Raw genomic sequence first — 12,316 nt, forward strand, 5'->3', positions numbered from 1 at the left:
TGACCATGTTTTTGTTCTTTTGAAAAAAAATGAATTGCCTCTGTTCAGTGCAGTTCATTGTGAAGTATTTTATGTTTAATTCTTTCTCTGAATTAACACGTAAGTAAATGCTGCCATAGCTTATTTTGTTCATTATTACTTCTGTACCTGTATCACCTGTCCTTCTAATTGATAGTTCAGACATGCTCTGTGTTCTGAGAAGAAATCATGCTCTTATTAAGAAAATTGATGTTTTGATGCTTATATCTTGAAAACTTGTTTCAAGATAGTTTAAATATAACAAGTTTATTGATATACGTCTGTCAAATCATTGTTGTAGAAAGCTAAGGTATGTACAGAATCAGAGATGACTTTGGAATGTTTTGATCACAGTCAGTGTTCCCTAGAAGTACTGTAGTCTACTAGTTTTCCATGAATCTACAATATTTAAATAAACCATACATTATGCCTCTGAAGTCCTGCCCAGCCCTACTTTTCTATGATTTTAATCTTGTGGTAGTAGCCCCACTTTCTATGATTCTAATGTTGTAGTTGTATTGAACTGTTGGAGCTGTGAAAATCCAGGAAATATGCAAGAGACAGGGATTTTTGTGGGTGGTCTCTTTTATCAAACCAATTATCAAACCAACTGCATAGTTGGGAGAGATTTAAACAAGTTTTCAGGCATCTAAAGAGGTGTAGGTTGTAGCCGTGTTGGTCTAAGGACTTAGGCAGACCACCACCCCCACAATTACTACACCCAACAAAAGAGCCATCAGCATTTCCGGATCTTACAGCTGCACCTCCTAGAAATGTAATATATCTCATCCAATGCACCAAATGCCCTGATGGAAAATACGTAAGAGAGACCAAACAACAACTACACACCAGAATGAATGCACATCAGAAATCTATCAAAGACAGGAATGCCCAATTACCTGTGGGGGCACATTTCTCACAAGAAAACCACTCTCTCTCCAATCTCTCAGTCCTGATCCTCAAAGGAAACTTACAAAATATTTCCCAGAGACAAGCCTATGAACTCCACTTCATCAACCTCCTGGATACTAAAAATCATGGACTAAATATAGACTTTGGATTTATGAAACATTATTACCTGTCTGACATCTGACTCCCCAGGTACTTCTCCACTATTCATCCCCCTTCTCTCTCCTCCCCCCCAGTCAGTCTCTTACCCATTGACTTCTCAATCTACATCTTCTCTGACTGCCTATCTTGTATGCATACCAGCTTATCCTCTAGCTTCTTTACTTTTCATTCCATCTAGGAAGAGCACACACCAACTGCTGAAACTTCCTTAGCCTGACAAAGGGTTTTTGAACCCAAAAGCTTGCTTAAAAATTGTTTTCCAACTATTTACATTGGTCTAATAAAAGATACCAGGCATCTAAAGGTATCACCCACAAAAATTGTAGCCTCTTAGACAGTTTTGTGGTAACTTAAAGCAGTGCTAAGATTTCTGGGTCAAATTTTGAATCGGAACACTGACTTCTAAATGATTTTCTTTTGCTTTGTTAAATCTACTGTTCCAAAATGGAAAAAAGGGGATTTTGACCCAGATTGGGAAACAAAAATTGCAGTTTTACATGTATTTTTATGGGTTGGCAGTTAAACAGCAGCACTGTGTACAGAGCTCTGGTTACATCAAATATGCTGGTGCACAAAAGTAAGAGGTTTGATGTCACAGGGTACAATATAATGTGGAATTGCTATGAAATCCAAACCTCATGTTAATTTTTATTTTTATTCAAAATAGAGGGGCAAAATATCCAAGGGGAGATAGTAAGGAGAAAAAAGTTTTCCAGCAGAAATAAATTACTACAATGGAGAAGAAAAGACAACTAAAATCAGTTAAATTAAATGCATTCTCTTAACACCAAATGGGCAATAATAACTGCACATGAAATTAATTAAATTAATTAAAATGGAGACTGCAGTTCAGGTCTTATGTGTAGCTGCATTTTACTGCACCCTTGAAGGATTCTGATCCTGATGTCAACTAAACCAACCACAGGAGGATCACACTGTGTGCCCATCTCTGTTCGATTATCTGCTCCCATGCAGCTTTAGTACATGCGCCTGGTTTTGGGCGCGATGTGACCTCATACAATCCTAGAAGAGACCCTTGGTCACTTCGGGGAAAACCCCAAAACTAGCCTGGCACAACTTTGCATGGATCTTTAGTGGTGGGGACTTCCGGAGTTATCGCATCTCCTGGCGGATGTACGTGGGGCTCCACCTCCCCTACACCCTGTTCATATGCCAGCCTCTGAGATGAGCCTCAAGATCTCTGTGCAGCTTGCCCTCTGGTGATATCAATTCCAGATCTTCACGCTCCTTACGCTTTCGTTAGTCCAAACTTCTTATCATCGTAACCCAGGGATTTTTGGATGTCCTGCCCGTAGAGATGCATCTCAGTAGCCTGCTGGTTCTGTCCTGAGCTGTATGCTACTGCTGCCCTCTTCCTCCACCAGAATTCGCTTACAGACACCTTAAGACCTATCTACAGCAAAATAACCTGCAAGATCCTGTGTCAAAGTAAAAGAGAGAGAAAAAAAAAAAACTGAGGACTGAGAAGAGGGAAGGAACTACCTTAACTAATTATAAGTGCAGTAAAATAATGAAAAGACTGAAAAGAGAAAGTGGAGAGGTATCGGGCTGTGCAGCCCTCTTTCTTCCACCCAAACTTTAGCCTAGCGTGTGTTCTTATCTAGGATTTGTCTCTTTGCCCCAGCCAGGGTCTTCCACGGCTCTTCGCTGAGCCACCTTGGGTCCCGCACTTCCGTGCCATTCACCGCCAGTGTGGGATGTTTCCTCCGGCTCTGTTGGTGTCGACGCCAGCCTCCGCGTCAGATCTTCTCGCTTCTGCCAGTGCTCTCACTCCTGGAGTCCCTGCTCGCTCCCTCTCGGAGCTGGCTTTTGAATCCACCAGGCGGCGTCTCCCGCTGACGTCACCTGGCTCCAGCTGCAGATAAGCATGGCTAATAAACTGCACAGGTTTTTCTTTTGTCTCCCCAAATTGTTGGCATCCTATAGGGGGTAAGTTTTTTCTTCTTTTACAGGGTTTTTCTTTTGGAGTTGTGTTCCCCTTGTCCCAGGTTCTCTGGTGGTCAGGGCTCCTTGCTCCCCCATGCTTGTACTCCCAGGACACACTGGTATAGGGGATAGGCTTCTTTGTTGGCTTATAGACCACTATTTCATTTCCCTTCTTCCTAATGTGATAGGGGTCATGGCCAGTTTCGAAAAACAGTTAGACATTGTGAACTGTTTCAAGTATTCCGTGAGCAGCTGGGAGTGCTGCTGGCTGAGTGATTGCTGGGTGATTGCTGCCTGTGTCTGACAAAAGTATTAACAAGGGGGTGGAGCCAGGCCTGGCAGGGTATAAAGGGAGAATCCCCAAGCAACCAGGGAGTGAGTAAACAGAGCCAGCAAACACAGCAGTTTGCAGGCAGTTCACTGAGATCAAAAGGAGGAAAAAGAAAAGGAACCAGACTCCAGATCTTGCTCCAGCAAGGTAAGTGACCTAGGGCTGCCAGTGTGTTTGGCTTGCTGAGTGTTTGTTTGGTGAGCTGTGTATGTTTTGAGCATGTGCTCTGCACAGCTGGAAGTGCTTCTGGTGATTGCTGTCTGTGTCTGACAAAACTCCTAACAAGGAACAGAGCCAGGCACAGAAGGTCATAAAAAGAGACTCCCTAAGTGACCAGGCAGCCAGCGACCAGAGACAGCAAACAGTAGTTTGCAAGTCAGTTTGCTGCCCCGCTCTTTGCAAGGAAGCCGTTAAGATAAGCTATTTCTTTAAATAAGAGTAGCTAACCTACATATATTTACTATAAGTATCTAGGAGTTAGACCAGTACTTTAGCCCCATGCTGAACTAGAGTCCCAAGTGAGGGGGACTTCACCAGGGAGTTTGCCTGGAAACTCTCCCAACTTTCTTCACTGTAAGTTTAGTAAGAGGAAGCATGGAAAAGGGAACTTTTTGGGACCAAGGACCAGTTAACAGGCCAGTTTCCAGGGGAGTTTGCTAGGGAAGGTCTGTTTGGAAAGAGGCAGGAAGAGAGCTGGTGTTCTTCTCGATCCGTCAAGGGGAAGGGGCTGGGCAGAAGCAGACACATACTACAGAACAATGCGTGGCTGTGCAGATGGTATGGTCAGCAGGGCTTTGGCTTCTTGACCATGGCACATTGTTCCAAGAATTGCTAGGAAGAAACAGGATCCACCTGATGAAGAAAGGGAAGAGCATCTTTGCAGGCAGGTTCACAAACCTAGTGAAGAAGGGCTTTAAACTAGGATTGTTGAGGGATGAACACAAAAGCCCTGAGGTATGTGGATGACCAGGAGGTGGCAATAGGGGATGCCTTCTCATACTTGAGAAAGTAGGGCAGTTGGCTGGTTACCTCAGGTGTCTGTACATGAATGCATGCAGTTTGGGAAATGAGCAGGAAGTACTGGAAAAGAGACTCCCTAAGTGACCACATTCGCAGAACTGTGACATGACTGGAATAACAGAAACTTGGGATAGCTCATGTGACTGGAGCACTGTTGTGGATGGGTACAAACTGTTCAGGAAGGACAGGCAGAGGAGAAGAGGAGTTGCTCTTTATGTAAAAGAGCTGTATGATTGCTTAGAGCTTCAGTATGAAACTAGAGAGAGGCCTGTTGACAGTCTCTGGGTTAGGATTGGGTGGGAGAGCAGCAAGGGTGATGTGGTAGCTGTGTGCTGTAAACCACTAAATTGGGAGGATGAGGTGCATGAGGCTTTCTTCAAACAGCTAGCAGAAGTTTCCCAATCACAAGCTCTGGTTCTCAGGGGGGACTTGAATCACCCTGACATCTGTTGGGAGGTGAGAAAAACAGCAATCCAGGAGGAAGTTTTTGGAGATTGTTGGAAACAGCTTCCTGGTGCAAGAGGGGCCATGCTCTTCATCTCATGCTCACAAACAAGGAAGAAGTGCTGGGGGATGTAATAGTGGATGGCAACTTGGGCAGCTGTCACCATGAGATGAATGAATTCATGATCCTGAGAAAGGAAGGAGAGCAGTAGAGTATGAACCCTGGACTTCAGAAGAGCAGAATTTGACTCACTCAGGAAACTGATGGGCAGGATCCCCTGGGAGGCCAGTCTAAGGGGGAAATGAGTACAGGAGAGCCGGTTATATTTTAAAGACACCTTACTGAGGTGCAGAGTGAATCACCCCAATGCACAGAAAGATTAGCAAGTATGACAAATGACTAGCTTGGCTTAGCAGGGAACTCTAGTGAGCTAAAACGCAGAAGGAAGTTTACAAGAAGTGGAAACTTGGGGAAAACAACTAGGGAGGAGTATAAAGCTATTGCTCAAGCATGCAGGGATTAAATTAGGAAGATCAAAGCTTAGTTGGAGTTGAAGCAAGGGATGTGAAGAGTAACAAGAAAGTTTTCTACAAGTATGTCAGCAACAAGAGAAGGATTAGGGAAAGTATGGGTTGCTTACTAAATGGGAGAGGCAACCTAGTGACAGATGAAATTGAAAGGCTGAAGTACTCAATGCTTTTTTCACCTCTTGCTTCTCAGGCAAGTACAGCTCCCTGATTAGTGCACCTGGCAGCACAGTTTGGGGAGTAAGTGAGCAGCCAACAGCAACAAAAGAACAGATTAGGGACTATTTGGAAAAAACGGACATGTACAACTCTGTGGGACCAGATGCAATGCCACCCAAGAGTGCTGAGGGAGTTGGCCAGTGTGATTGCAGAGCTGCTGACCATTATCTTTGAAAGGGGTTGGGAGAGGTCCCAGATGATTGGAAAAGGGCAAATATAGTGCCCATCTTTAGGAAGGGAAAGGAGGAGCTTCTGGTGAGCTACAGACCAGTCACCCTCCCCTCAATCCCTGGAAAATTATGGAGCAGGTCCTCAAAGAATCTATTTCTAAGCACTTGGAGAAGGTAATTACAAACAGTAATCACGGATTCACCAAGGGCAAGTCATGCCTGCCCAACCTGATTGGCCTCTATATTGAGATGACTTTCTCTGTGGATGTGGGAAGAGCAGTGGACATGACATACCTTGACTTCAGCAAGAGTTTTGATATGGTCTTGCACAACATTCTCGCAAGAAAGCTAAGGAAGTTCAGATTGGATGAATAGACAGGTGTAAGGTGGATAGAAAGTTTGCTGGATCATTGGACTCGGACAGTGATAGTCAATAGCTTGTTATCTAGTTGGAACCCAGTATCAAGTGGAGTGCCCTAGGGGTTGGTCCTGGGGCCAATTTTGTTCAGTATCTTTATCAGTGACCTGGAAGATGGGCTGGAGTGCATCCTCAGCGTGTTTGCAGATGACACCAAGCTGAGAGGAGTGGTAGATACGCTGAAGGGTAAGACTCGGATTCAGAGTGACTTAGACAAAATGAAGGATTGGGCCAAAAGGAATTTCATGAGGTTCAAAAAGGACAAGTGCAAAGTCCTGCACTTAGGACAGAGCAATCCCATGCACTGGTACAGGCTGGGGGCTGTCTGACTGGGCAGCAGTTCTGCAAAAATGGACCTGGGGGTTAAATGGACAATAAGATGAATATGAGCCAACAGTGTGTCCTTGTTGCCAACAAGGGTAATGGCATACTGGGCTGCATTGGAAGGCATGTTGCCAACAGGCCAAGGCAAGTGATTATTCCCCTCTTCAGTACTGATCAGGCCACATCTGGAGTACTGTGTTCAATTTTGGGGCCCCCACTACAGAAAGGGTGTGTATGAACTGGAGAGAGTCCAGTAGATGGGAACAAAAATGGTGAGGGAGCTAGGGCCCATGACTGAGGAGAGGCTGAGGGAACTGGGTTTATTTAGTCTGGAAAAGAGAAGCCTGCATGGGGATTATATAGCAGACTTCAGCTACCTGAATGGTGGTTCGGAAGAGGATGGAACTAGATGTTTTCAGTGGTGGCAGATGACAGAACAAGGAGCAATGGTCTCAAGTTGTACCAAGGGAAGTTTAGGTTGGATATTAGAAAAATCTTATAGAAGGGTAGTAAAGCACTGAAACAGGTTACCCAGAGAGACCGTGAAATCTGCATCCTGGAGATTTTTAAGACCTGGCTAGACAAAGCCTTGGTTAGGATGGTCCCTTCCAACTCTAATTTATATGGGTCCCTTCCAACTCTAATTTATATGGGTGCCTATACATTTGTGTGGGGGCTGCTCCGATGCACTGTAATTACAGCATGTTGGAGCAGACTCGATTTAATTGCATGTGCTGGAGCATAATAATTGATCCAACCCAGCTCAGTGTGCTGCGGTACCATGTGCACATTCAAACGCAACACCGAGGGGTGATAAACTCCAGTGCAATATGTGCTAGAGTTTATTGCTCCATGCTAATGACACATCTCATCTAGCTAAAAGCATGCTAATAGCCTTTTGTGACACTACACTGTAGCAAATTAGTCCTACTGCACAATTAAGCGCACTTATAAATGCACCCATTGCATACTGAGTGTTTGCTTAGGAATCTACCTTTGTCCTTAATTAAAATGTGAGAGCAAGAGAGTAGATCTTTTTGTTAGGGTTTCTTTTCCCATTTAGGATTTAAATATTGAAGAAAATAACAATTACAGAGGATGCTTTGTTTTAATGCATCCAGGTGTATTAGTTTGTTGGTCTGCTTTACAGCTTTTTAATCTAATGCAAAGTGCATAAAATGTTACCATTTTAAGGAACAATAAATGAAAGTACTTTTATGTCTTCTTCAGCTCAATATTTATAATATATTTTGTGGGATTTATGATGGAGAAAGTAAGTGCAACTTTACAACTAGAAATGTCTAAAACTCCTGGATCAAAAGTCAGTTTTATTTGTATCCTCCTCCAAGAAGTGTCAGAATGTGTGAAGAATGGGACCCAAAGACCAAGTCCCCATGTAATTGCTTGTTCTAGTTTTGCACATGTCCAGTTGTGACCATGCAAAACAAGAACTTTTCGTTTTCAAATGTATTTTTTATAAAAGGGGATGCATTAGGTATTTGTAATTTCCTGTTGTATTCTTTGTAGAGGCTACTGACAGCACTTCCAAAACAAAACAGTCTCAAGATTTGACATTAAAATATGTAAAAATATTGCTTCCATCAGTTTTCAGTTAAAATCATGATTACAATACAAACGTTAATACCTTTTTATATTTCTTTTTTTTCTTTTGTTTTTAGCTGCTGATGCGAATGTGAAGAATGAAAGCCTTTCATCTGTGCAGCAACTTGGCATTAAAATGACAGTCAGGTAGATTGTATAAAAATGTTTCCCTAGAGTATTTCTAGATTTTGTTTGATTTCCTTGGAATGACTTTAATGATAGTTAATCCGTCAGCTCAACATTTTGTACTGTTTAAATCTAAAGATCGTCTTTGAGAAAATTAATTCTTATTTTCCAAATGAAAAAGGTATATTAGAATATCATTAAATTATCTGCAACAAATTATATAGGTTATTATCCTTTATTATGCTGAGGGCTAATTGCAACTTGTTTAGAAAGATTTACAGTTAAACTTACATTATCCCGTTATGTATTTTTATCCCAACGTTGCCTCTTTAAATAGCTCTGTGTTTAGCTAAGCTTAGTCATATGCCATTTACTTATATTAGTTCATTTGTAATTTGCAAGACCATTATGAAGGGTAAAATAATGTAATTTAGTTCTGGTGACTGTAGTTCTACAGACTGATTTTTATAATTCCATCTAGATTTATTTTTATCACTAAGTGTAATTGGAAACATCAGGATTTACTTATTAGTGATAAGGATAACAGTGTACAGGAACAAAATGTACATTATTAGATAAAATATTACAGTATTTACAAATAAGTAGTGTTCATTTAAAAAAATGAAGGCTGACAGATTTGAATAATAAATGCCTGCTGTGCTTCTTGATCAAATTTAAACTAGTAATTCTGTCCACTGGTATGAATACTTAATTCTGTAAACTCTAAAATGTTTGATTTATTTATAAATTTTGGATTTATTTAATCCAACCTGTTTTAAATAAACTTTAAACAACTTTTTATTTAAACTTAAATAATTCGCTTCTTAAAATGTTGGCGGTTTTTTGTTGTTGCTAGGTATGGAAAATATTTAAATTTATTGAACGACAACGCAGAAAATGATCTGTGTTTGGTGTTAAAGCATTCTGAGAAATTTCTAAAGGAGCAGAAAACAACTATAAAGTCCTCACTTCGTATCCTTTCCTGATAACGTGAATTACCATATCCAATAAAATAACAGTAGCAGTTGAACTGCCAGAGCATTTTTTACAGTCTTCTGATACTTTGATTTTTCTGACAGTGGAAGAAACTAAAAAGTAATTAGGAAGACACTGTACAGAAAGACGTCCACCCCTGCTAATAATCTTTATATAATTAGAAAGTCTCCATTAAACAGAATAATATCACTTACCTTCATTCTTGCCCTTTCATCACCTCGAGTTTGTTAAGCTTGTTGTCTACTTTAATCTTAAGTCCTTTGGGCTTTAATATGCCTCATTTATATTAGATCTTTTTATATATGTGTATAGTAGCACTGGGTCCTTACCTTCAATAGGACTTCTGTATGTTTGTGTATGCCTTTGGGGACAATACTAATCACATTGAACATTTAATACTTAATCATTATAATTTAATTTGCACTAAGGTTTTGATTTTCTTACTTTTTACGAGAATAGTTACATTTCTGTTTATTTTTATAAAATTATATAAAAGAAAACTCTCTTTTGCCTGTCTATGCTAACTTTTGTAATGAATTTGTTTTATTTTTTAAATGCTTAAGGACAAGGTCAAAATATATGTGGCACTTTTTTAAGGCTTTCATTTTATTGGTTACTCCTATTTTATATACCTCAGAAGTTTTGGCAGTTTGGAAGCTAAAACCTGTTGCCTTACTGAAATGTATCTCTTCTGTTGCATTTGGATAGTTCAGTCAAGTGCCCTTCTCATTTACAGAGTCAGCAATACGATGAACAAAAAGATCTTCAATTAGTTGTGTCTTTTGTCAGCCTTGCCATTCAAGTTATATATAATGCAGTCAAGTCTTCCGTGTGTCTTCCTAGCCTCAGTTCCTTGGTCAGTCCTCCTTTCTCTTCCCTGGTGCACAGTCTTCTATTACATTCTTTTCTAAACTGCCTCCTGTTATTTTTAGAAAGTGCCTGTGGTATTTCGTAGTTTCATAGCTGGTAGGGTCAGAAGGGACCTGAGCAGATCAGTTTCTTTTTTTTCTCTCTCAATTTCCATTAATCCAGATTTAGTTCTAATGCTATTGAGTGCCCATATGTTGGATTTGTTATTGGGTCTAAGAAAAATTCAGTGTCCTTTCGAAGCGCATCATCTCAAGTGCTAGTAATTTTTTTTCTCCAGCTCCTTAGGGTTCACTGCACTTTAGTATAGGTTTAAGCAGCTTACATTAAGGTGCCTAAAAGTAGAGTGGGAGCAGAGCTGACAGCCCCCCAAGGTTTAGTAACTTGAGGCTGGGGCAGAGGCGTGCAGGATCAGGGGTAGCTGGTGGGTCTGGGGGTTGGTGAATCTGTGGTGGGAGGGTTGCTATGTGAGGGGGCTAATAGCCAAGTTAGTCAGTGGGGGGGCATAGGGGGCCAGGAACAGCACAGCCCAGGTGTTAGGGTGATGGCCACAGCTGTGCTGTGAACACGTGCAGGTGTTCACTAGATCGGGTTAAACCCTCCATAGATCAAGTTAACCCTTTCTCAGTATAAGTTAGTTCATAAGGAAATTTTCCTCAACTGTGTCTTACTTCATTGATGCATTTATTGTCTTCCATTAAGAGTGCACCCAAGTACTGCACAACTAATCTTTGGTTGGAACTTTACAACTAATCTTTGGTTGGAAACTACATCTTTCAGCTCTTCTAGGGTAGTGGCACAGCTGTCTATATATCACAAATTAATAAGCCACCACCTTCCATTTAGGGCTTCATACATGATCATTTCTGCATGGATATTAAAATGTGTTGGAGACAAGATGGCTTATCGAACTCTTTTTCCATACTTTGAACCATTCTGATACCAGTCCAGCTTTCTGTCCTTCACACAGTTTCCATAGTAGGTCAGTCAAATATGCTGGTACATCTCCTTCAGTATCCTTAATCATTACTTTGTGTATTCACCACAGCAGTAGATTTATGGATCAGACTTACAAAGCTGTCCACGCTCTTTTGCCTTTTCCTTTGCAATTCTCAAATTCATTGCCTGGTTTCTGTCGGTCTGCTTTGCCAAAATCCTAGTTGCTCTGTTGCAATCTGTTTCTCCAGTTGCTCTGATGCTGTACTATATTGGTACAAAACTTTGGAGCTGGTACATCAGGTCCCCAGATGTACAGATGATATTTGTTTTTTCAGATTATTAGTTATTTCCAGGATTCCTGTTTTGTTTTTTAGTATGGTATAATTTTTTTTAAGTACATGACTTGTTATGATTCACACGTGAATCTACTTTTCCTCCCTTAGTTTGTTTTTGGGGGGTTGTGGGTTTTTTTTGTTTGGTTGGGGGTTTTTTGTTTGTTTTTCTATTGTCTTTAAAGAAAAGAAAAATGCTTGCATACTAATGGAAGTTTGCTGGGTTCCTTAATTTTCTTCTTAAACAGGTTGTCTGCAGGGACATTATGCTGGCCATGACTGGTTTGCATCATCTGTATTCCTGATAATGTTAGGAGACAGAGAAAAAACATTAACATTTCTTCAGCAGTTCTCTCATCTTCTCATCTCAGCATTTCTCTGGCTGCCAAGACTACATATGTCTGTAAGATGTTAAAGATGTTTTTTGGTTGTTTTTTTTAAGGCAGCTTTGAATTTTTTAAAAGGAATGTTTATCAATTTCACTGACTGTTTTAATAATGCATTAACTTTTCATTAAAGCTCTGAGTGCTTGTTCCTTAAAAATTCTCTTAGAAAAATATAGATTTGACATTTGCTCAAATGGCTGTTTAAAGGTACTGAAATAACAGGTAGACTCATGGTAACAGCAGTGTTTATTGAATTTTAAAGTTGGCAATAAAATAAGCTTTATTAGTGGTGTTAAATTCTGTGCGTAGGCTGAAGCTACTATTGAGTGGATTGTTTTATTATTGTAATACTGAAGTTCATTGTTTTGATTATTAGCTTTGCTGTATTAAAAATAATTAAAAGGTACCAAATATCAGTGTTATACTGAGAAAAATATTGAAAGGGTCTTAGTGACTTTGAAACATCGTTATAAATAGGGTCCTAAATGCTTCGATATTTTTAAAGGCTAGTATTTTAAACTGAGTTAATTCTGGAAGATCCATACTTTTCATTCTTTGTTAAATAAGGTATCTATATA

At 40.3% G+C, this 12,316-nt stretch overlaps 1 protein-coding gene across 2 annotated transcripts in view; it reads left to right on the plus strand.

Annotated features, from left to right (window-relative positions):
* TBC1D32 (TBC1 domain family member 32) overlaps positions 1-12,316 on the plus strand; it is a 238,286-nt gene that overhangs the window by 180,036 nt on the left and 45,934 nt on the right. For both annotated transcript variants that reach the window (XM_019520032.1, XM_019520033.1), the window contains exons 28-30: positions 8,170-8,239; positions 9,075-9,190; positions 11,601-11,755. In XM_019520032.1, coding sequence (XP_019375577.1) covers positions 8,170-8,239; positions 9,075-9,190; positions 11,601-11,755 — 341 coding nt within the window. The remainder of the gene's footprint in view (positions 1-8,169; positions 8,240-9,074; positions 9,191-11,600; positions 11,756-12,316) is intronic.

This window comes from Gavialis gangeticus, unplaced genomic scaffold (assembly GCF_001723915.1).
Source record: "Gavialis gangeticus isolate Ggan-Ray unplaced genomic scaffold, GavGan_comp1, whole genome shotgun sequence".
NCBI classification, from domain to species: Eukaryota; Metazoa; Chordata; order Crocodylia; family Gavialidae; genus Gavialis; species Gavialis gangeticus.